This window comes from Clinocottus analis, unplaced genomic scaffold (genome assembly GCF_023055335.1).
Source record: "Clinocottus analis isolate CAN_PGR_092001 unplaced genomic scaffold, fCliAna1.0.p SCAF_17, whole genome shotgun sequence".
Lineage (NCBI taxonomy): Eukaryota > Metazoa > Chordata > Actinopteri > Perciformes > Cottidae > Clinocottus > Clinocottus analis.
In genome coordinates, this window is record NW_027175898.1 from 641,082 (window position 1) to 663,191 (window position 22,110).

General features: G+C 45.8%; 1 protein-coding gene across 1 annotated transcript; it reads right to left on the reverse strand.

The window, feature by feature from the left end:
* Nucleotides 1–1,138: 1,138 nt before the first annotated feature.
* Nucleotides 1,139–9,765, reverse strand: fosl2 (FOS like 2, AP-1 transcription factor subunit). The gene is made up of 4 exons (XM_068581015.1): nt 8,871–9,765; nt 6,208–6,462; nt 5,797–5,904; nt 1,139–3,454 (listed from the first exon to the last, which is right to left on the reverse strand). Exons 1-4 carry the CDS (start codon nt 8,997–8,999, stop codon nt 2,867–2,869), a joined length of 1,080 nt encoding a protein of 359 aa, XP_068437116.1. The 5' UTR covers nt 9,000–9,765; the 3' UTR covers nt 1,139–2,866.
* Nucleotides 9,766–22,110: the final 12,345 nt, after the last annotated feature.

The window sequence follows — 22,110 nt, forward strand, 5'->3', positions numbered from 1 at the left end:
AATATCTAATATAATATCTATCTATACATAAGTATAGATAAGCTGCACCGTGCCTCTACAAAACATGTAGAGTTTCATCCTGTCCTGCTACAATCACATCTCTGAACGGTTTACCAAAATTGAGTCTCAACTCGGCATGGGGACAACCAGTCATTCCACTGGAGCTGAGGTTATGCTTATTTCACATATGGAAACATTCTTATGTTCCATACTGTCAAAATAATAATTATGAAAATGCAATTTGTTTTTTTAAATCTTCAGAATACACTATGAGAATAATACATAAATAATATCAATATTATTTGCATTGTTGTCAATATTATCATGTTCTGTGTCAGGACTCTTACATGTTTCATAGAGGCAATCCGGCTCTGAATGAATCCTCAAATGGTTGTTGCTTTTTTTTGCTTTAGCCTTTTATTTTGTGTTTTTCTTTTTGTACTCCTCCTACCAACTTGATGTGGTTTAGCTTGTCTTCAGTGTCGGATACGTATTCTTACTCCGGACTGATCAGAGCTATGATAAACAGGGTGGAGGTATTTTTAACAATTTCAAAAAAGGTGTTTTATCAGTTCACCGCTGTGAGTGCATCCCAATGAACAAAATAGCACAACGACAGGTTGAAAAGTAACATTTTTTTATTTTTATTATTATTCATTTAAATTAACAAACACTGCTATACATATTGCTGTTTTTTTTAATTAATTTTGAATCATTTTGAACAGTTAAAGCATTTGGAAAAGAAGTAATAGTAGTTGAAAACAGGCGACAGACAGTAGATGACATGTACAGCAGAAGATCTACAGTCAATGGCTTTCCTATGTGTGTCGAGGGGCTGCAGAATATTTCAACATACAGACATATCAGACTCGCCCACAGTAATGTTTTTGGTTACTCTTTATGTTGTCCCCCCTCCCCCCTCCCAGGTTGCATCCACACGACATCATCAGAAGAGAAACAGCCGGCGAGTTCTTCCCAAAGTAGCAGCAGCTTGTATTGAATTGCAAAGTCCGTTTTTTCTGCATCCGGCACAACCAAACGTCTTCCAACCACAACGTGTTCTCCTCTATCAACAGAAAAGGGTTTTGAGCAAAGACGACCCCCCCACCCCCCCTCCCCCACCCCTCACCCTCTAAAACCCCTGACGTTAGGAATGTTTGAAGTGAACAAATAAACAATCCCAAACATCGCTGTTGAGTCCCTCAGTGCACAGTATTGAAAACCCTCATCCCTAAAGATACACACACATGTAAAAACAACGAAAAAAAGAAGTGCTTCTTAGAACTTCAGAGATATTTTATCTTGTCGAGGTGTCCCCTCTCTCATCTCAGGCCAGCTGTTAAAAAAATAAAAAATAAAGAATGTGTCAGAAAGTGACACACGTCTGGCCCTTTGTTTCCACGACAGAGTACCTCCATGTTGGCGTACGTTCACACACCCGTAAAAAAATCAACCCGTCTGACTTGGATTAAAACATCATTGACTGTCTGCTTTACTAAAAGTGACAGAAGTACAAACACAGTATAAACAGGGTTGACATCATTGGCAGCTGGAGACGGTCTAGACCACAGTGGCTTTTTTTCTTCTTTTTTTCTCTTTTCTTTTTTGTCTAAATTTGAGCAAAATCCCCTCCTTTTTAGACAAAGACTGACAAATTACAGGATCACACGTGTCAAACAAACCTTCTTTTTTTTTTTTAGGCTTTTTGAAACCCGACCTGCCCCGAGAGGCTGTCAGACCTTTAATCTAGAGAATGTGCGAGACACAGACAAGAAGGTCAGGATTCGGTGGAGGAGGGCTTTGTTCAAACATTTGTGTCGTCTGAGCGGAAAAAGTCCAAACGTTTCCCCCCCGACGTGACACAACGAGGTGACGACGTAGTGTCATCCCTCAGCGTAGTGCATCATCGCCGCCTGCAGCACTAGACCGCGCGGCGCTCTTCACCACGGGGTTCTACTACACATGAGAGATATCCCTGACATCAATGTAAATCACATACAATTTGTCATAAACAGGTTGTAAAAGTTCATGTACAGAATCACTGAGGAAAAGCACACCGATACTACTGTAAAGTCAAGCCGCTATGGCAAAAATAGAAAGTATAGAGTATTGAGGAACTAGTCATTGATTGAAAGTTGGCTCGTAATCCTTTGCAACACTGAGGGCTCAGGCGCCAAGCGGGCGACATTTTCGCTTTTCTACAGGCGGATTAAGGAGATGACGATGTCTCAACAAAACACTTTGTAAAATGTCGTCAGCACGGGTCATAAACACGATTAAGGAGATGGAAACAGCGTCAGAAATGTGTTCACACTGCTGGTAGCGATTCCTGAATCGAGGTTAGGAACTCTCAGGAAGAGGAGACGAGAAGAAGTCTTTGCTCGTTGTCTCCACCTCAGAACACCCAGCAGAACGCCAACCTCGTTTAGTGATTTATTGATTCGTCTTGGCGGAGTGCAAGTGTCGGCCACATGGCTTCTGAAACATTGGCAATATATATATATATATATATATATATATATATATATATATATATATATATATATATATAAATATTACCGCGCTCTCTGGTTGCGGTTGCGTCGACTCACGGTTGCCAGATTGCGCCGTGTTTCTCTTCAGAATTATCTTCCCAGTAAACAAGTTGACACTCTGGAGTTGAAATGGCGAAGGGAGGACACTTTTTTTTTTTAGCACACTGAAGCAGAACAAGAAGAAACACGCGGCGTAGCCCTTGTGGGTCTCCCTGCAGGGTGTGGGGTGAGGAGGGGGGGGATGTGCTCTTGGGTCCCTAAAAGGAGGCACATTGATCCTCCTGCTTGCCGCCAGCCACAGTGTTTATTTCTCAGCCGAGTGCGGCCCTCGCTCAGAGCGCCAGCAGGGTGGGCGAGTTGAGGGAGTCTGAGGACTGGTCCCCGCTGCTGCTGCTGCGCCGGTGGGCCTTGGAGCAGGACTCGGAGGAGGGCGAGGGGCTCTCGGGCTCCAGCATGCTCGGGTAGGTGAATATGAGGCTCGGGGCGTTGGGCGTGGCGGCCGGAGTGGAGGCCGCCACCACCGGCGTGTTCAGGCTGTCCCCGTCCGTGCAGTACATCCCGCCACCGCCGCCGCCCAGGCAGATGGGCTTGATGACAGAGCGCTGGGTCTTGCCCACATCGTTTCTTTCGTCCGGCTCTTGCTTCACAACAACGTGGTTCATCTGAGGCCGGCTGCCCATGTTGGGGCGCATGGTCAGGGGGAGCGGGGCGCACTGCTGCTGCTGCTGGTGCTGGTGGTGGTGCTGCTGCTGCTGGTGCTGCTGGTGCTGCTGGTGCTGCTGCTGGTGGCGCTCGTCGGTGGGGAGCTTGCACACAGGATTGTGGGCAACCAGCATGAACTCCAGCTTGTCTTTCTCCTTCTGCAGGTTCTCGATCTCCTTCTGCAGGTCCGATTTCTCCTCCTCCAGCTTTTCGGTCTCCTGCGGGGAGAGACAGGGATATGTTTGAGCGCTACAGTTTGAGCAGGTTCTTTTTTGGGGGGTTGGGCATTTGTGACAAGAAATAAGGGGACAGAGAAATGGGGAAAAACGTGCCACAGGTGTGTTCCACTTTACGGCTCAGGGTCAGAACCAAGACGGTTTACATTTGATCAGAACAAATAGTGCAACAGCATCTTCATGGACAGTTTCTGACCAATAGCCAAGAAACTGACGTCATGGCTGCAAAACAAAGTGAAGTTTCTCCCAGTCAGGTCGTCAGACTGTGCGACGAATCCAGTATTTCTCAACCCCTCTAGTGGGCCGCCGAGGTATTACAGGTGGGGCGCAAGGGGAATTGCAGAATTTATTTACTTCACAAAATTTATTGAGAACTTAACATAGTACAAAAGTACAAAGTACACAGATGAAAATAAGTTATTAATAAATACATGGTGAAATGCCTGTACCTTTTTTGTGTGTTTAAGTTACGCCGTTAACAGGTTACGCTTGCACACGCGTGATGGCCAAGATTCTTGGCGACTTATCAAATCCTCCATGAGATCGACTCTTCCGCTGTCGCCTCTCAAAACTAAATATTATTGTTCAACATTTAGCATGAATAGAGAGCGGCTTTTTCAAGCTTGCAACCCTGTTTGACAAAGATTTTTAGAGGAAAACCGGCTCATTGAAACCACTAATACTGATATGTGAAAGCTCACACATATCTGTTATTGTTGTTTTGAAAAGATATGCAGTGCAAACACTTAGTAAAACTCTTTATTGACAAATATGTTAACTTATTTTCTTTAGTTTTTCACAGGTTGCACTTTGTTGTTATTGTCTTGAAAATATATTCAGTGCAAGTGTTAAATTAAGCCACAATAAGATTTTTTTTTTTTTGCCAAATATTAGTTATTTTTTTGCACAGATATATTTATTTACACTGTTTTAACAAAGTGAGTGGTTGACTTGAACGTGATTGCAATTGTTTTTTATTCTATCATCAGATGGAGTCACAAAATTATGTTATTGCAATTTACCATTTTATGACAATTTTGTTGGGGACGTGGGGCAGGAACATTTTTCTTCCTTCAAAGTGGGGCGTGACCGAACAAGTTGGAGAAGCACTGGGTTAATCCCCCAAGACGCCAAAAGAGGGCACTGTCCGTCCACGACACTTCTACTAACTATGGGAAGTGGCACAATCAGGAACTTTTCTTGAGCCATTTGTACTCACTGCTTGAATCTGATTCTCCCATAATGACAACATGTGTTTGTGTCCCACAAGATATGAGATCTGCATCGAGAGCATGTCCTGGATGTGCACACACTCAGGACAAAAGACCCATAAACACCTCCAGACATGAGGCAGATAAAGAAAGGCTGACATGCTGTCTGAGAACTTTGACTCACGGGCAAAGGTATGAGGAAGGGGAGGGGCTTAGTTAGGAACTTCAGTCAATCAAAGAGGAGCGGCAAGGAACACTGTTCAAGCGACACTTCCTTATTTGGAATTTTGAAGCTAGAAAAAAAAATGCGTTAGACGGAAAGGCTTTCTGTTTTTTCTAGAGGCGATGGCTTTGTGTGTGTGTGTGTGTGTGTGTGTGTGTGTGTGTGTGTGTGTGTGTGTGTGTGTGTGTCTACGTGTGGTTGTGCGTACGTGTGGCCGTGCGTGTGTGTGTGCGTATGTGGCTGTGTGTGTATGTGGCTGTGTGTGTGTGTGTGTGTGTGTGTGTGTGTGTGTGTGTGTCTCTATGTGGGATTGTGAGACAAGCAATTGGCCCCTTTTTCACAAAATGTCCTTCATTCACGGAGACAGCTGCCTGAAGCAAATTCCATTCCTGTTTTTTTATTTTTTAAAGGCCTGACAAGCTCCACCTCACTGTAATTCAGCTAATTAGTCCGTTTAGATGCTGCAGACAGCCGTACCTCTGTCTGCAGCTGCCCGAGACAAAAAAGCCTTTCATCGCCTGTCATATCTTCGCTCGGGCCTTGCACTCAGAGTCAAACCAGTAGTGCAAGGTTGTAAATGAAGGTGTGCTCAATCAGTCTTAAAAAACATAATCTGGACTCCTGCCAGACTTCTGAACCAGTGTAACCTTTTATTATCCTCCCTGTTTTGTCTGTGTGAAAATTATTTATTCTGCATCTTTTTTTCTGCCATATTTTGTATTTATCCATCAAATAAATATATGATAACTCTAAGATAACAACAGGGAGCCTGGTTGTTCACTAGCCAGAGGTGCTTTCTGCATGAGAGGACGCTTCAGTGTGATTGAAGCAGAACCCAACAACACACTCTGATCCGACGCGGCGGCTCCAGTCTGTAGGTTTCCACTCACCCCTTGCAGCATCTCCGTGAGCTCTCGCCTGCGGTTGCGGCATTTGGCGGCGGCCAACTTATTCCTCTCGCGCCTCACCCTTCTCTTCTCCTCTTCCTCCGGGGTGAGCTAAGAGCAAAAGTGGAGAAAGGAGCACAGCGTAAAATGAGACGCTCGACAAACACACGCTCAATCAACACCAAGCAGCGAGGAGTATAAACACGAGCTGCGAGGAGAACGCTGACGCCACGTAGAATGTGTTGGCCTCATAAGATAAACTTGTGTTTCATGATCTGATAGGAACACGTGATGTTGTGGAACACACTTCAAATGTCTTAAAGATAAAAGATCAAGAGAAACCAGCATCCAGCTATTGAAACAAAAAAGAAAAAGAGGCCTTTACAAAACAATTGCAACTTTTTTGTCTCTCACCTGTTCGTCCCTCTTGCGGCGTCCCCTGGCGTCCCCGATGGAGCGGATGACCCCGGGCCGAGGCAGTGTGTTGTGGCCCAGCAGCCCCGGCCCGTTGGGCAGGTGGTGGCCGTACGGATGGGAGCGGGAGTACGGGTTGGACATGGAGGTGATGACGGTGGGCTGCACCATCCACTGCAGGTCTTGGCTGGTCGTGATTGCATTGATGGTGGGGATGAAGGCACTGTTGGAGCCGGGCATGTCGACCCTGTACTTCTGGAAGGAGAGGGGACGAGAGAGAGGCGGGATATGAGGGGACGCGTGGTCACTTCGGGGGAAACGTTGGTGGCATCTTCAGTTTCTGTCCACACCCACCATTATCACATTCACACACTCTCCACAGTACAAGCTTCTAGTAATGATTCAATCCAACATGTTTGTAACCCCTGGAGTGGAACAGTGACACACGCTGTGAATCACACAGGGAAAGCCCAAGGTGTCCAGAGCGTCTCACTTTACTACAATAAGCATGAGACAGAGCTGGAGTGCTGCACATCTGGACTGGCATGAGGATGAATAAACATACTACATGCTGGATGGATATAATACAATGGAACGGTGGCACTGCCTTTATTCTATTATGACAACTGTTACAGAGGAGTTTGTTTTCTGAGATGCAAAAGAATGAGTGACAATCCTTTTATAATTGTAATATTGTAATAAACAATTACTTTGAAGGAAAAAAAACTGTATCTAAAGCAAAAGGATGACTTTGCCCTCAGTGGGTACAGAGCCGTGATATGTTTCTGGTCTTAAGGAAAAATATGATCAGTTCATCCCACTCAACCTCTCAAATTATGGATCAAATGCTAAGATTAAAAAAGTACGACTCTAAATTATTGTGGGACCTGACTCTGAAAAACGATCCCCATGTGTGGTCAGTATTACTTTCTTATAATTTCTTTGGAGTGCTCAAACTAGACGGTGTGCGTACATTACGCACGTCCTCACGTCGCCGTTATTCCCGACTCTCCGTCGGATATCCCGACAGTCTATCGGAACTTTGTTTATTCTGGTGAGTCATTGTGTATGGGATGTGTTAAGCACATGGGAAACGCGAGCAGTTCCAGTAAGGAGAGAGAGGGGGTGGAGTGAGAGGGGGGGGATCAGTCAGACAGAATTATGAGAGCGGAATTCATAATTATAAACAAACAACGGAGTATAGATCACACACACACACACACACACACACACACACACACACACACACACACACACACACACACACACACACACACACACACACACACACACACACACCTGAAGAGTTATTACACTAAATATAGAGAACTCCAGTTTAGCTGATATAACTTCTTAGATATATCGGTCTAATTAAAACATGGAGAAAATGCTCTGCTTTGATATGTCTCAACACAGTCGTGTTCCAGCCCGCCGTAATGGGAACCAGGCCGACAGCGTGATTACAGGGAGCCTCAGCGATGAGAGCTACGGGCCAACAGTTTACCGTCATGTTGCGTGAGCTCTGACGACGCTGTTCCACAGAAGTGCACTAAACCGATTTAACAGCATGCCTCTTCCTTATGATTTACATCCCATCATTAGAGAGAGTATGGACACGGCGTCCTCGCATGCAGCGGCACACCTACAGCCGCCCCGGGTCCGGGAGAAGGTGTGAGACCTGATGACACCGAGGAGATGATTGCAGGGTGTTTCAAAAGGAGCGCACACGACGTGCTGCGTTTGCACATTTTGGGATAATTTTCTCGGTAAGGAAATACGGGTTATTTGGAGTGAGGGGAGGTTTTGGGGCACGCGCTTCCTGCTGGAAGAAATGTGCCATGTGCAGCGCGAGATCCGTCGAAGAAAATGGGACTACAAGCTGATCCGTGGTCTTGTCAGTTGTAATAGTCCAACCTATACTGAATGTATGTCCTATTTGGCAACAGCATATAAAGTATGACGCTCTCCAGAAGTACAATACCTACGAGACCGACACATCCTGGCGCATGTGTCCATGTGCAGCAGCGCGCGCCTGTTGCATTCTCCCAACTGGCGCACTATGTAAATAAATAGCTCAACATATGACATGTTCTGTGCGTTACTGCCCCTATAATGCGCGTAAAACCGTCCCCACCGGGCTGTTACACGCGCAAACACCCCACAAACATTACAGTTTTACGCACGGAGCGGACAGATGAGCGTGGAAATCAGGGAAATTAAAATGAATTTCAGCGCGGTGCCGTTTCTCCTGCACGACATCAGCAACACATGTGAGAGTTAACCTGCACCTTTTCTTAAGTTTGGTCTCACCATAAGGAAGCGCAATGTGCGGGTTCATTTGCGTGCGCAAAATCACCACGGAATCGCCATTTACTGCGCGTGCACGTTTCACATTCAATCAAAAGCACATCACCCCGACGGTGTTTATACAACCTGTGACATAATTCAAATAGAATAATTATCAAATATTTGTGAGCAGGTCGAGTCTCGCATCTGTTGAGTCATCGATGATCCGTGTCACCGAGTTCACCCTCCCGAAGCGAGAATGTCTTCATAAAATGTAATAACTGCTGACAAAATCAACCTGTACGACGACCGACGTGCATGTGTCCGATGTGGCGCACATGATTATAGTGTTATTAATGTTAATGTCGCGGCGTTACCTGGTAGCTTGAGGTAGAGACCGGACTTCCGATCGTGCTGCTGCCGCTCGTGAAGGACTCTGGCTGGGCCGGAGAGGTGCTGCTGCCGCGGGACGAGGTGTCGTAGTTCCCGGAGTAGTCCTGGTACATGGTCCAGGGAGAAGAGGGGACTCTTTAAGATCTGAAGCCTCCGCCCCCTCTTTTTTATTTTTTAAAATCCTCGCAGTTCAAAAAGGCACCAAGAGAAAGACACAAAAAAAAAATCCTCTGGCTCGAGCTGTGAAGTCGGGATATCCAGAGAAGAGTTGAAGAAGAGCAACACGCTCCCGTGAGCTAACTACAGCATCGCACAGATGGCGTCAGTTCGAATGATTAGTGTCTTCCTGCTCGTGAAGGTTATTTATTATTGTGCTTCTTCTTCTTTGTGATGCTTGAGCTGCAAATATACCTTCACTGCGCTATGCTGGATCCTCTCAGGTGCGCAAACTTCAGCCTAAAGTCCGTCGCACACCTTCCGCAGGGGGGTCCGAGTGAGACGCGCAGGTACAGAGTGACGCACGCAGGTGAACGCTCGCTGACTGCCGGCTAGTCTTCTGCTGTGTCCCGGGTTTTGCTCGCTCTCTCTGAGTCTCCGCTGCTCACGGAACACTTCGAACTTTTTTTCTCTCTCTCTATCTTTTCTTTTTTTATTTTTTTTTCATAACCACACTTCCTAGAGATGAGTCACTTCAATGGCACTATGAAGAAACTGCAACGGCTTTTCAACACCAACGAAACGGCCCACGTCACGGGCTGGGCGGTGCAACTTCTTCCACAGGGAGGGGTTGCGCTCTGCATAAGGCAACGCAACCAAGAGATCCGCCGCGACCGTCCGTCAACCAGCGGACACCGGAGACAGAACCGACCCGCAGGGCTGCGCTAAAGCAGCCAGATGCACCAGGACGTGTTTATTTGGTGACTCGAACGTCAGCATCGTGGTGGAGTTCACCGGTCGGTCTGACTTGCCTCGGTCCATTGACGCATGTTTCCTAAAATGGGCAGTTGCGTCAGAGCGCGCGTGTGGGTTTCCTTGGTAAAGAGCGTCAGACGCGGGAGGGATTCCCTCCCCTCGCTGCGCGGCACTCCGGACTCTGAGCTCCTTCAGCGCGGGACCTGGTACCGTTACTGCTCAATGCAGAGGGGGGAAAAAATGTTGGCAAGCTTTAAACGTATTAAGATGATAAAGCGCGTTTGAAGCGCGCATGCCCGCGTGCACGCGCGCTCAAGTTTTAGAGCAAAAAAAGAAGAACATATCTTGAAAGGTTTTCTGTGCCCGAAAAGTAGAGTGCCTCATTATCACTATAGACGCAACTGACTCGCGGACCGCAAACGTGGACGTCACGTGGACCCGCAGCGTTATCCGGTGCAGTAAAGGTTCACATCCCCGTGGCTCACCGGTCCGGTCCGGTCCACACACGGCGCGGCGGCTTCAAAGGGACCGTCATGAGATGTGGGCTAATTGTGACTCGGACGCAGCTCATGAACAAGGGCACGGAGCCCAGAATGTGCCATGCTACACGAGATGAAATGGCGTATTAAGCATAATCCAATCAGTCATGGTCCCCATTTTAATCTGTATCACCACAACTGGTTATACGCTGAGCTCTTAAAGTGTTGTTTTTTTTTCCTTTGCCGCGCGTGTCTTTGCCAGAAAGAGTCTCTCGCCTAAAAAAAATAAGTTAAAGTTTCAGATGCGGGGGGGAAGCTGTGTGGGTAAAATAATCTGCAGGGGGTTTTCTGAGGTGACCACTGCGACAGAGTTCATGTGCTTGCTCATAACGCGAACACGTAAATTACGCTGCATCTCCAGCCCTTCCAATATGTCACCCTTTCCGAAGCAAGTGGGTGTCATCTCTCCATCTCCCTATCCCCCCCTCGATCTCCCCCCTCCTCGTCTTTCCGTTACCTTTTGACCTGTCCCGTGACCTGGAGCTCCCTGTGTGAACGCAGATGTTCAATACATCTCTTTATTTTATATTAATTAATGATGAGTGTTTGTCATCTGCCAACGACCCAGCTTTTTTGAGAGGGCGACGGTGTTGCTAAGCGACACAGTTTCCTGCTAAATTGCTGGGAGAAGGGGGGCGGGGGGGGGGGGGGGTAATCTGCCATAGTCCTAAAATTAATGCTGTAATATAATTTGAGACGCACCCGTCGGCGTCGATTAGGGGGAAGCAAAGGTATGGCACTGTGACAGGTTCTGTTCCCTTATATGAGGCCAATTTAGGTCTTTAAGTACATAATGAGATATCATCACGTTATGTGACGCCCGTCAGTCAGACGTCTTTGCTCCAATTTGTCATTAGTTTCACGGGTGTTGATGGTAAAATAACAGACTTATTAAAAAATAAAAAAACAAGCGCCTGCCATCGGGTCACGTGGGCGGGTCCCTCCATCACATCCTGAGGAGTCTGCGCCGTGTGGACAACCTCGTGGAGTCCACTCAGGTATTACGTCCACAGAAGGAGGCAAGAGGCTTAACCTGGCTGCGCGTGGCCGACGCGTCTTACAGGTGACGCAGACGCGGAAGGGGAGGTGATGTGGCCCTAATGCTGCATTCAAGTGTCCGTCTGCAAAATCCAAATGGCAGATTGTAAATTAAGGGCAGTTGAATGCTTTTGCCCAAGGGCGATGACACAAACAGCGATGTTAAAATGAGGTTCTTGGCGACATTACAGGCTAAATGGTACAGAGTATGCAGCCGCTGCAGCAAGAGAACATTTTGTGATGCGATATGGAGGCCTGGATGAAATCAATTGCATGTAATACAGCAGGTGAAACAGTAACATCTTTGAAATGTTGATTCCTCACCGTGCGGTCCGCCACCAAACGAAGGGAAAACCGCTGCAGGACTGAAGGATCCGTGAGTGGCAACTGAGAAAAAACGTGCGTCTTTCTCGTCTGTATTTGGCATTAATTGTTTTCGTTGCCCATCAGCACATTTTCTGCAGAAGTTGGTGTTTAACCTGAATAATCACTGGAGTCTGTGAACAACGGTCCAAGCAAATCTCTTTTTCAATGTATTGAAAGAGAAAATTAAGGCACATGTAGGCACTGCTGCAGGGCTCCTCATACCAATATAGCTCACATTGAGGAATGAATCGCTTCAATTGACTTCATTTACCAGCGTCACTGACTGGACGTCCACATAAAAGGTTGTGAATTTAACCCTTTAAGCACACATTTGGAGATACTTGCATTGCACACTGTACTCTACGACATGTCTATGGTAATAATCATATTTTAGTCTACTAGCTTTAGTCACTTTGCAGAGGAAGACTATACAAGCATATGAAACACGATACGATATACACACTGCATATAAAGTATTAAGCACCACAGCATGAGTATTCTCAGTAACCCTGGAAGATACGAGGGCCAGAGCAAGCATCATAAATACTGGAGGACCATTCAAAACCTCCATCTACGTTTGAAAGACTTCTGTTGTTGCAGTGGAATGAGCCGAAAGCTGAACGTAAAGTGGGCCGAAGAATATTCCACCTCTGTTTAGTCATTTATGTTGCATTCTACTCCTGCAGGGTGCCATTTGTTTGATTTATTGTCTTGCACATGTTGTTTCATTCCATGTAACCATACAAATAAAAAGTCCATAAAAAATGAGTGACTTTAATGCTGAATGATTAGCAATTAACATCTTAGCAGAGAGAAGGAGACGGTTTGAGTCAGCAATAAGCATTGTGTTACACTCACGAAAAAGATGATTATTTTTTGCCCTTGTCTTGCTTTGTGTTCTTCCCTCCAGCGTCACTCACCTGTCATGTAGTAATACCTTAACCTGGATAATAGCTCCACACGATCAGCATGGCTAATCTCACAGCTCAGGTGCTGCTAGCAGGACACACGCAGGCACCAAAGTGCTGACTGTGGGAGCACAGAGCGGGTTAATGAACACTCAGCGTGACTGACAGCAGGATTTACTGTCGTGCTATAGCGCTCTCAATATACTGTTTATATATTACAGAAGCAGCGATGCTTTCCTGCTCCATGAGGGACCCCCGTTCTCCCACGGGAGCTCGGTCAACCTGCCAGTGAGCAACCCTTTACCCCACAACACGGTCCACAATGGAATAAACCCATTGAAGCCACCCCATAGGACTGGGGTTTGAGGCAAGCTTGCACTCTTTTTCACATCGTGTTGCGCAAGTTGGACTTCTTAAATAGAAATCTAATCAGCAGTTTCATCAGGATTCCCACTGTGCAAGAACACAGATTTATAAAAATAAAAAAAGAGGCTGGATGCCAGCCAGCTCCCGTGAATTAAAGTAACCATTCTTCAGTGATTTCATTTAACGGTTGCCTTGGTGACTCCTGTGAAGCAGTCGCAGAGGGATAATTTGATGGCTCTTGACCTCTGGAGGGTAGGATGGCAGAGAGAAGAATGGGAATTCATTGGCTGCGTATCCTCCAATGAGGGCCAATCGCAGCCAGGTAGGCCACCTGTTCACATGCAGTCCTGTGTGGACCAGAATATGCATGTCTGAAACGTCAACAACTTATGGTGGGTGCTTGCCTTGAACATGTTGCATTATGGGAACAGTAGGATCCAATGTTTTGAGCCACACAAAAGATTAAAACTTAGGCTATCCTGGCATGTTACATTTAGGTGATCGCAAACAGTTGCTTGTTTCTACATAACCCATTCAAAAAGTCATGTTTTTGTTCAGCTGATGAATGCAAGTCCAGTATTCACTCACTTTTAGCTCTGTTTTTGGTCTCTACCTCCGCTCCTAATACTGCTCTCACCTGAGGGGTCCGTTTGGTGCGGAGCAGGCCGGGAATAGTAACTTTGTTTTAAAGCTTTTTCACAGAGAACAGCTGCCCAAAAATGACATTTTGAGATCATTATAAGACAGTATAATTCTGGGTCGGGCAGCTAAACAATGAGCTTCCCACTGTTTCCAGTCAATGTGCTAAACTAAGCTAAGTTAACCTGCATCTGCAGGAACTTCTCGCATAATCATGGAAGTATAAAAGACTGATTTAATTTCCAGATACCAATATCAGGGAAGAGCTAGTTTATGGTAAGTATTAAGCTTAAATACTATAATATGAAGAATTTGTTTGATTTTTTGAATTTTTATTTTGCTGTCTTGGCCAGTAGTCCCCTGAAAAATAAATAAAAAATCTTAATAAAAGGGTGAATCTTTTGTAACTTGGTGGTTCAATGAAAAGGTGAAAGTGGTGAGGATCGCTTACTTTCCTGCAGGTCTGAGATGTGGTTTAAGTGTTGCAACCAGAAACCTTCACATCTAAACTGCTGGGAAGTGGTTTTTAGTTGTTGTTTTTTACAGAAAATATATATTTTGCCATTTCATATCTCACAGACAAATGTGATTTGGAGCCAGCCACCCCTTCTCTCTGCTGGACCTCCAATAGAAAGGAGAGCAGCACCGGAATCGCCGCGAGGTGGGAATTAGGGGGTGGGAGCATCTTATTAAATGCCATCACGTAGCAACCCAATGTTTTCATGCTTGTGTTGCTGCTGCAGCCGGGAAATAAACCAAGTGACCTCATCTGACTCAACTTCAGCAACAACTTGTTTTCATGTCAGCGTGCGGGTCCACACGGCAAACCTTAAAAATACATTTTGTCACGGGAGATTGCAGCGGAGCAAGGTGCTTTAATCTGTCATTTGTCCCGCAGCTGATTATTCAAGGGGCCGCAGGAAAATAGCCGAGTGGAGGCCCACGCCATCACCTGTGCCGAACACACTCTCAGCAGCTTCTAATCAACACACCCCGACACACTCTGACTGTAACTTCTCGAGCGTTAAGGTATCAGTTCCTGATACAATGGAAGGAAGTGCGTCACAGACATGAGACAAAGAAGAATGGAACGCTGCTCGGGTTGAAAACAGAGGAGCGAGAGAGAGAAAAGAGAAGAGGAAATGTTGGAAGTGTGTGGTGGAAGAAGTGAACAAATAACATGAAGAGAAGAAAAGAGAGCGAGTGGTCAGGGGACTTCTGAGCAGTCAACACAGGCACCTGCAGCTCGCCAACAAACAGGACCACGGCGTTCCTTCCACCTTTACTGGACTGGAAGAAAACAACCCCCCCTCCACTCGCCTTCCCAACGCACACAGTCAATATTAGAAACCAACGAAAGGAAAATGTTGGCTGCATGACAGAAACACATCTGCGTGTTGTTCCTTTTTTGGTTCCTCGTGCGTGTGTTGGTTTCCTCGTCGTTGGCACAAAACAAATCAAATGCCGTTTTGTGGAAGACGCGTCTCAGTGCAGCCCCGCGTGCACACAATGGGCTAGTTTATCTCACTCCGTCAACAAGGTTGACCTGCGCTGGAAGAACTAGCGTCCACCTCCCGGTCACGGATGGAGGCTTGGACCAAACTGTAAAGTCTGAAGTTTAAAGAAGAAGCCACCTGTAACATCTCAAAAGCGTAATGTGTGAGGTTGCCATTTCACTGCATTTCCCAGAAATCACCTGTTTAAACTTAAAGCGTGGGCGTTTCAGTGTCAAAGCTTTTCTTGCCGTTTCCCTGGAAGTCTGGAAACACTACTTCACCAGCACCAAAAGGGTGTGAATCCATCTATTACTGTAAAGGCGGAAAAAAGTCATCACAAAAACAAAAAAACTGTTTCCTCCACATCGCTAGAGTCTTTTTATCAAGCTGCATGTGTTGTATGGGAAAACTTGACTTCACGTCATGTTGCAGCTCAGGGAGGATTAGCGCTGTTGGCTTGTCTTGACGCGCAATCTTGCATTTCTTGTTTGTGTTAACATACAGAATTCTTTGTTTTCTGCTTTCAGCAGTGCCAACATCTCGCTCAGTCCCCTCCAATGGCGCTCTGAGGGCTTATCTCCACTGTGGAATAATACACAGTTTTAGCTCGGTTTATCTGGGTCCTCAGTGGAAGAGCTATTGTGGATTCAGATGGGAGGATATCAGCGTTGTCACTGATGAGCTTTCAGATGGGCCACACTGCTGCCTCTGGGATGTCTTACTGCCATCGTACGTCTCACTTATATACCTTCCCTACAATACCAGGTAAGATTAAAAACAAAATGAAATATTCCATCAAGCGGCTCCATTCTTGCACCTTACATATTTCTGGCTTAATTGGCACGAGCATTGTTCATAATGAGAAACAAAAGAAAGACATCTCTACAACGTAAAAGTCCCTTTCAGATGGGAACTAACGTTACAGGAGGAGGAGGTTAACAAATATTCTCTGTGCTCCTTGGTAATGTATCTTATTTTAACCGGGCCACAATTACAGGCTGTGGTCTGTAATCGACGTGGACATCCCGTGACTGAAGAGGATTCCAGTAGCGACCTGTAGCTGACATCACAACAGGCCATTTGATAATGGCATCTGAAACGTTAAAGGGGACATGTCATTTCAAAACAAAACACAAACTGGGAAATAAGCCAAGCCATCTCTTTGTGTCTCAACTCATGGCTCGAGAACTACCTTTGCAAAGGTGCAACATGTTTTTCCTGCCAGTCAATCTGAGCAGACTGGATCTATTTTCGGGAGGTGGTCTTAAAGAGACAGGCGCTAAACTGGAGCAAGTAATAATAAGTAAGTAAGTAATAAGTAAAGATGCAGTAAATATGCAGTAAATAAGTAAGGAAGCAAGTAAAAATAAAAAATAAAGCTGTAAACGATTATTATTATTGACCGTTTACCCCTTTATTTTTTCTTGCATCCTTACTTATTTACTGCATATTTACTTATTACTTACTTTTTTTATCCAAATTTTATACTTTCACTTGTATAGTTAAATGTTCTTTGTTGTTGCTGTTGTTGTTGTGTTATGATGCACCTTCCGCCAAAACAAATTCCTCGTTTGTACTAACTTACTTGGCAATTAAACGTTTCTGATTCTGATTTCAAAATAGAGGCAGAATTCTAGTATATTTTGACAGACAGTGTAAACATAAACCCCAAATAAGCATAAATGTGTATGTGAATCAGAAAATGTCTCCTTTAAGGGGTCAGTCTGCTGACTATGAATGTCTGTACAAAAAAACTTGTGAAAATCACTCTAATAGTTGGAGATATTTCAGTCCGACAGTCAAACTGACCCTACATACCTACAGCCACGCTGCTAGTGCGGCCAAAAAGCAATGTCTCAACCCACATCCCCAACGCCTCAAGTCATCTTAAGAGGTGCCTCAGGACCGTCCCCACGTAAACTGACACTTCAAAAGCTGCTCAATGCGGAATTCAAAGCAGAACTATTATTGAAGGATTGCCTCCACGCGGCTAAGCTAACGGTGCTAACAGCTCAAACAACAGAAACAGTGCAGAGAGACAACAATGTGTACCTGGGAGGTTAGTGGAGGCGGGGCCTGGAGGGCGTGGCTATCGGTAATCTGCGTGCGAGTGGTGACCGTACGCTAACCGCAGGAGCAAAATAGAGACTAAGACGCACTCAACAAACACACATATGGAGAGCGACCTCATTCTCTGACATTAGTTTAAATATTTACAATAAAAAGAAATAAAGTATGCTGCTTTATCAACGCTCTGAACATCAAATGTCGTCCCTTTGTTGGAAAGTTTTGCTAAATGTATGAGATAAATCCATTGGTGGGAAAAAAGAAGGTGGAACGGTGGTTTTCCAGTCTCTGAGAATCAGTATCTCGGCTAATAGCCAACGTTTCAAATCATCAAAGCTGAAAAGAGGAGTAATCCTCAGGGCATCTAAAAATAACCAAGTCTCTGTGGACAAAAATAATTCCAATATTATAATTTTTTACAACAGGAAAACAGTTGAAAAAAAAAACATTGGGCACTTTCAAAAAACATGCAACATAGATGTCTGAGATGAAAATGAAAGATAAGTATGGTGTAACATGACCTTTGGACCTCCGCATCGTTACATTACATTAAAGTGCCTGGTGTTTACTGGAGACTGGGTTCAGGTATGTGCTTGCAGAGAATCTGAATGAAATGAATGAATGAATGAAATGAAAAGTACTTTATTAATCTCCAAGGAGACATTTTTTTGTCAGAGTAGCAGCATCCCACACATACAGACATCCAATGAAATAAACAAACTAAGCTAAACACACAAATCACATCAAATAAATAATAACAGGAACAGGGATAACAGATATATACAAAAATGAGAAATAAATATATATATATATATATATATATATATATATATATATATATATATGTAAGCAAATGAAATCAAATGAGATGAATATATACATACATATATATATATACACACACACACACACACACACACACACACACACACACACACACACATATATATATACACACACATATACCTGTGGTCTACACACATACATATATACACATGCATAGAAACATATACATAACAAATAACTAAGTGCGGTCTGTGTGGGTCTGTGACATCACCAATGACTTTTGAAACTCGCTGCCATGTGATCAGTTGTTCGAAGCTAGAAAAATAAAAAAAATTAAGAGACCAATTTTGGGTGGCGGGCGGAGCCTGATATGAGCTGAAGATGGACGAGTGAGCAGCGTCCACTGCAGACCGACTGCAAGACACGTGGACTTCTTTCAGCCTTAATATCCTCTCAATGAAACAACAACATGGCGCAGAGAAACACCAACATTAATGACAATGTTGGTTTAAACTCTGACGTCGTGTGGTTGAACATACGTCATTGATTAAACAGAATTGTGAGGTGGGGGTGTGGCGTGAGGGGGTTGGCGGTTGATCTTCTTCCTGGGGTCGACTCCTCTGGTGCGTCCATTCCTTCCGGCTCGATGGAGGCTTAATGCGAGTGTGGAAAAGTGGAAAATTTAATTAGGCTGCCAAGGGGGGTTTGTGTCACTTGGCATGAGCCATCCCCCCACCGTCCCACCCCCACCCACGACCACCATTAGTCCCCCCTCCTCCCCTCCCACACACAACACCCAACACACACTCTCACGCACCCTGTGCTTTTATCTCATTTGCTGCAACAACTGCGCCGTTTGCGCCTCCGTTTGTATTTTTACCCACAATCCCGCAGGACATGACCCACTGGTCCAAAGGAGCAGATAGAGGTCAACAATTTACATCTGCACGAGGTCGTAAAGCGGGCGAGACCCGATTGCGGTGGAGCTGCCACTGATGTGTGGTTGCGCTGAGGCCATGTAACCACACATCGGCTGCCATTTTGTTATCTTGTGTTAACATTAAAACAGACACACGTGCATCGGCGTGGAAAGAATACAAGCGGATGCTGTAAGAACAAGAGGCCAAGATGAAGTTTTGTATCTGCTCTTCTATCGCTTATTGAAGTACATGTGCAGCCTTGATTTGTTTTTGTTTTAAGAAGGTTTTTAATTGGCTTTATTCTCTTTATTGTGCTTTGTGTGCTGGCTCAGTCAAGATGCTGGATTCCAAAATTATAATAAATGTCTGAGGCATTGCCAGATTTACCTGCTAGAGGACCCAAGGGCAAACATTTGCTGTCAGGCCCCAACGTCCACCTGGCAGAGTGCACTGTGAACACCACAGCAGGCGAGATGGATTTAGAATTGAATGAAGAGCAGATTTAAAAAAGCGTCTTATTTAGCGCTCCATCCGGCTCCAATGTTCGAATAGTTACAACAAAGTCTCAGAATGCAACCCAACCGCGGCAGCGGGTGGATATGTCTGTTATCAGAAGATACACACAGGGAGGACATTCCTCTCATTCAAACGGCGGGTTGACATGACAAAACACCAAACCGATGGCCGAGCCGTCCTCCATCCATGTGGCTGCATCACATCTGCTCAGGCTCAAAGGAAAAGTTTCCCTCCACTCGTCAACTTCCAATGCATGGATATTTATTTTTATGGGGAGGCGGGTGGGTGGGGGGGTGAAGGAGTCTTGTCACATTACATGTACCTGTCTGTGCGCGTCTTCACTCGCAGCTGTCATCTCACCTGACAGGTCTATCAGTGTCCACGGCTGATCAGAACGCGTCCCTCAGCCTGACAGGCTGAACCGACAGCGAGGCAATCCAGACTGACAGCTCCTCAGGTAGCTGGTGGAGAGGGAAGGAAGAGGGGGGGGGGGGGGGGGCAAGGGCCGCTAAGAGAGTAAAAGAACACACACAAACACAACAAGGGGAGTGGATTAAAGTCAGTGAACGCCCTAAAATAAGCCACCCAGTGTGACTAATCGTAACGCCGCTGTGCTGAATTTCATAGAAACCATCTGATAATGAAGTGCTTCTGAGGTATCGCTTTGTAACTCGACGATTGTTGCCAGACATTACCTCTAAAACCGCCATAAAAGCCCAGAATCCTCTTTCTCGCAAAAACAGAAACACCGGGTGCCAGTTTGGACTATTTTTAAGCAAATTGAAGTCTCACGGTTTCGCGACAATCAAGCGCATTGAACCGAGGCCAAACTGCGTTCCAGAAAGGAAAAACACCTGCGGGATGTGCTTTGCTTTAACCCATGAAAGGTTTAAATCGAGTGTCTGTGATCACACCTGAGGGGTGGGGGTGGAGGTGGTGGGGGGCGGGGGGATTCAGTCTTTATCTTGTCAAAAGCCATCGAAACAAGCCCTTCTAGAACGCCTTGACGACGCGAGGGCGACACAAACCTACGAGCTGCAGAGCAAGGACTCATTTGATCAGCTTAGCCACGCTCTCCTGGCTTCTCATGTACGAGGAGTAATTAGCAATTAACAATCAGGGTTTAACTAGATCCAGTTATTATCTGTAAGGGGGGTGGGGGTGTATCTGCCGTTTGGAGTTGGGACCGCATTAGAATTCCCGTGGTACTCGAGTTTAATAAAAAAAAATGAAAATGGAAAAATAAAGAGCGAGGGACCCAAGCAGTAATTCTCTCATTTCCACGACATCTCTGGGCCATTTTTTTCTCCTTCTTCTTAAATTCCCAGATCAAACAGGCGGCAACAAAAGGCCCCAAATCCCCCCTCCCCTCCTCCTCCTGCTCTCTTTCCAAAATTAGTTAAGCCTCTCAGCTCCATCATCCTCAACATGGCTCGCATCAACAAACCCTACGCTGCATCGCAAATGCTGCATAGCCTCAGAAATCCACCCCCCACACACACACACACACACACACACACACACACACACACACACACACACACACACACACACACACACACACACACACACACACACACACACACACAATCCCTCCAAACATACCGAAGAAGAGTGGGACACACTGACACACACACACAGACACAAACTTCTCATGTCACTCTGAATTTGTACTTACAAGCTAAAACACAAAGTTCCCCCACAGTCCCTCCAGTCTGGGATTTCGCCCCCTTTCCTTTTTCTCTCGGCCAACTGTTTGTCTTTTCCGAGGGAATATGTTTCGTCAGAGGGCTGCTGTGCACAAGAACAAACACAGAATCATGCGAGGATGACAGATGGGGTGATTCGGACGCGGTGACAGGAGAGGAGAGTAAACAATGTGGAATATGACTTCTGTCCGCCTCCATTGCGCTCTGACATATTCAGGCCTTTTTGTTGCTCCCTCCGATTACCTCACCCTCTTGCTGCCCCGGCTGTTTACCGTTTCCGCTCACAAGGTGATGAATCAGGATTTTCAATTTTCAACTTTCCCTCCCTCTTGGTTATCGTCTTTCCATGCCCCCTTCTCCCCACTTCCCTTCAAAAGTTTCAGCCGATTGCCCGCACCGACTTCTGAGGTGATGGTGCCAAGAGCTCACTCTGAAGGGGATTGGGGGGAGAGGGGAGGGGGGGTTGTTGCCCAGGAAGAGGTGCTTGTTGCTGAGCTCTTAAGTGATCCTGTTTCACACACTTGTCAGTTTTCTCCGGGGCTGGCAGGTCCTTCGCTGCCTCCGAGCTCGCTGCTTTTCAGGGTTGTCACCGGAGCAGTTAACGCTAATCTAATGCTAATGGTGGTGTTGGCCCGCTGCCTCCAGCTGAGGACACCTGTCTCGGGAGCAGACGGGCCTCTGGTCTGTTAGCTATCCAGCGGTCGAGACCGCGGGTGGAGATGAGATTCTTCTCACCTCGAGCTACACAGCTGAAAAAACACCACTTGCTCATCCTCCATTGCATCTGCAACCAATCCTGAAATCGAGTTCCGGTCCAGCAAAGCGTGAACTCAGCCGATCCACAAAAAAAACAAACCCATCAATTTAATCATCTCCCGTCCACAGATTCCAAGCTAATTATTCCAGCCTTTAATTATTCCACCCGACTGCCGTTGAGATCTCTTAAAGACGGCCGGATTAGT

Coding starts and splice junctions, on each gene's coding strand:
- fosl2 (XM_068581015.1), bottom strand. CDS start 8,999: ATGTACCAGGACTACTCCGGGAACTACGACACCTCGTCCCGCGGCAGC. Junction 6,463..8,870: donor TCTCTACCTCAAGCTACCAG/GTAACGCCGCGA, acceptor CTCTCCTTCCAG/AAGTACAGGGTCGACATGCC. Junction 3,455..5,796: donor TCACGGAGATGCTGCAAGGG/GTGAGTGGAAAC, acceptor CTCTCCCCGCAG/GAGACCGAAAAGCTGGAGGA.